This window comes from Geospiza fortis, unplaced genomic scaffold, assembly GCF_000277835.1.
Source record: "Geospiza fortis unplaced genomic scaffold, GeoFor_1.0 scaffold171, whole genome shotgun sequence".
NCBI lineage: Eukaryota > Metazoa > Chordata > Aves > Passeriformes > Thraupidae > Geospiza > Geospiza fortis.
In genome coordinates, this window is record NW_005054313.1 from 8,770,755 (window position 1) to 8,774,078 (window position 3,324).

The 3,324-nt window shown below is 41.2% G+C and overlaps 1 protein-coding gene across 1 annotated transcript in view; it reads left to right on the plus strand.

Annotated features, from left to right (window-relative positions):
• Positions 1 to 1,572, plus strand: part of CRABP1 (cellular retinoic acid binding protein 1) — a 15,916-nt gene extending 14,344 nt beyond the window's left edge. Inside the window, exon 5 of the mRNA XM_005419772.1 lies at positions 1,242 to 1,572. Within this exon, the coding sequence (XP_005419829.1) occupies positions 1,242 to 1,292 (51 nt within the window). The 3' untranslated portion in view covers positions 1,293 to 1,572. The remainder of the gene's footprint in view (positions 1 to 1,241) is intronic.
• The last annotated feature ends 1,752 nt before the right edge of the window (positions 1,573 to 3,324 follow it).

A 3,324-nucleotide genomic window follows, 5' to 3' on the forward strand; every position in this document is an offset into this window, starting at 1 on the left:
GAAATGTTGAAGGAAGCCATAATAAGGGTATTTGCAGCTGGTGTTGTGAACATTAGAGAACTACCCACATCTTTTAATGTTTATTTTCGGATGTATTAATGTAAAATCTAAAAAATATATATTAAGTACTGATATGATATTGGTGTGCATAAAAACAAAGTCTGTATCTCCAAAATACTAACAGACTTTTGTCCCCAACAAAGTGAACAAAGTATAAGCCAGAGTCAGTTTTAAAGCCAAGTCTTTTCAAATTATTGGCCAAAACAGGTGTAGAAAGCATTAAGACAAATAGCCCAGCTGAATTTTCATAATGCACTGGGGTAGTTCTTAATGCATGCTTTCCAGTGAGACCTTGGCAGTGACCACAGCCAGACATCCCAACTCAGACCTTGTTAGTGCTGAGCTCAAAACCTGTCTGCATAGCTGAATGTGAAAAAGTTTTTTGCAGTCTCTATTTCCTCACTCTTACCCCTTTTGTTTCCCTCATGCTTCATTGCTCAAATTTTAGCCTGCCAGACCTGAAATTACATACAAATTACATACACTTTGGGATTCAGGTGGCTTTCTCAGACAGCCCCACAACCACTGTCCTGCCTACATGTTCTGATAATCTGTAGGGCATTCCAGATCCTTCTCATGGCCAACAAACTCACTGGTTAAGGGCACAGTGTCCTGAAGGAAGGTTGCCATTGACACTGCCCACCCTCCAGCCTGGAAGAGAGGCTTTGGTATTCCAGGAGGAGCTGACAGCTGCTTGCAGCAGCACTATGTTTACAGATGTACATTCTCCTGGTCTTCATCTTTCCTCCACTGACTTAATTTGCCTGCTTGGATTTATATCTGCAAATATCAAAGAATACCTTTGGAACATGCCATCTGAATTCCACCCTCAGCATTTCTAGTTCAAAGTGCTGCAACTGTTTCTAAATATAACAACAGTACATTCCGAATTCACTTTATTTTCTCATATTTATTTATCAATTCATGCCAAGAAACTACAGAAAAAGAGAATTTAAGCATCATTTATCATTCTGACAAAATCCACCCTGCCTTGAAAAACAGGTCATTTACATTGCTTTCCTCTTTCAAAATGATTTCTTTCTTTACTCTCATCTGTCAAAAGACATAAGAAAAAGTATTTCTGCTGTAGAACTAGTTACTTTAGTAAAAATAACACTTTGAAATGGTGTTAAATATTTGCTGGTTCCATCTCTTTTGATTGATTCTTATTTCTTTTCCAGACCTTTGGTGCTGATGATGTTGTGTGCACAAGAATTTATGTAAGAGAATAAAAGCATCAATTTACTTGTCATCTGGGATGAAGTGGAGAACTGTGAAAACCCCCAGTACAACGAGTATCTGTGTGTGCTGTTACTAAGGCAGTGTTGTATGTGACCGTGTGTGCTAGATCTGAACCCAGATCCTCTGTTAAGTGTATTTTGCTTTCAGTTTTCATTTCAGACACTATTCCTCTCCACTTTTATGCCATCAATTTTCATGTCTGCTTTGTATTTTGTAGTTGTCACTTGCTATGGTTTCCTCGGTTATTAAACGTATTGGGCATAACTCACAGCTGTTTGGGGGTGTTTTTAATTGAAAACCCAGCAGTGCTTTGGTTAGGACTGAAGCACTTTTTAGCCTCTGCTGAAGTCAGTGTGGAGTTTCCCTGCTGTTGGCAGGTCCTGTGCAGTCAGGGAACACCTCCTAGGGCAACACCAAGGGATGGAGAGCAACTGGATGGCAAGGCCTTTCAAAGAGCTGCAGGCTGCTCTCTTGAACCCAGAGCTCTGCTTCTTTCCTTCTTTCTGTCCTCTCTCCTGCTTCCTCCTCTCTCTCTCTTGTCCCTGTTGAGGAACAATTCGTGTATGCTGTGATTGCTGGGACTGGGGTTAAGCTGAACCAGACAAGACAAGGTAAGATCTTTTCCCCTTTCACAAATAACACCGTGATCATGACTAATACTCATTGTCATCACATCCAAGCACCTCTGGCCTGATCAGGGAGCCAGAAGAGTCTGACAGACTTTACTTGTTTTGGCCATAAAAATACAAAGCTGAGGAATGCTGCTTTTCTCCTACCTTCTCACCTGTGACAAGGAGAATTTCCAATGGCTTCACTCCCCCTCCATGTTATAGCTCTCACTTCTGGTGATTCAACCTTTAATTCTTTGAGCAACTAAGTGTTTCACAAACCAGGGCCATAGTTCAAGAATTAAAAACCCACGACATTTAATGTATTTGTTCTGGCTCAGAGTTCTGGCCGCAGCACTATCAAGTATTAGATTCAAGCTGAGCAGACATTCCACTAATGAACCAGATAATCTTCAGTTCTTCAGCCTTGGAAATGTCTGGAGATTGAGACTAGGAGCATTACTTTTTTCACTGCAATATCCAATATTATCTGACCAGCTTTTATCTTTGCAAGAGTAATCTTTCTGCTCCATGTCACACAGTAATATAAGATTTTTAAGCGGTTCAATGTTAGCAGAATATATGCCCTGTTCATTGGATTCTGCTCACTACTCACAACAGGAAAATAGGACTAAAACTTACTCATCTTGGGACATTCATGAAAAATGACTCTGTCTCTTCATCCCTCACATAGCTATGCAGAGAAATCCCCTTTGATAGGCTTGCTGAACTGCCATGAAGACATCAGCCAGCTGTTCTGTTTACTGCAATGTGGCCTAGAAAAGCACAACAGGAGAGAAACATACAGTGTTTTCTGTCTCCTCTGCTCTGACAGGCCATGCTTGCTTTCTCTGCCATCAGCACTCAAGATACCATATTGCAGCTGAAAGGAGCAATCTGAAAGGAGGCTTCTTTTCTTCCACACTCTAACCTTAAGCCAAATCCTGTTTCTGAGACCTTGGTTCTATTGGTAACAATTAAATAGAGTGCATGCTGGCCAACACTGAGGCAGGGGCTGAAATTAGTTCATTGAGGTTTGGAAGAAGATAGAAAATAAAGATAGATCCCTGTCTTCCTCCCTCTTGGTTTCGTTCTTATGCTACCCCCTGTAAGAACGAAACCAAGAGAGTGGAAGACAGGGATCTATCTTTATTTTCTATCATCTTTTAAGATTCATATTAAAATAGTTGGGTGTTTTGTTATAAACAAGTTCCACTTCAGGAGTATCTGGATCTGCTTGTGCAATCAGCTGTGCCAAAGGGACTCCACAAAAAAGTGCCAGGCTTTGAGCTTGCTCAAAGCTGCTCAGGGATGCAGACAAGACTGTCTTCCCACATCAAGGCTGAGCAGTCAATAACACTGTGTTGCAGGACATGTTGGCACAAGTCATATCCCAGAGCACCAGGAGCCCACC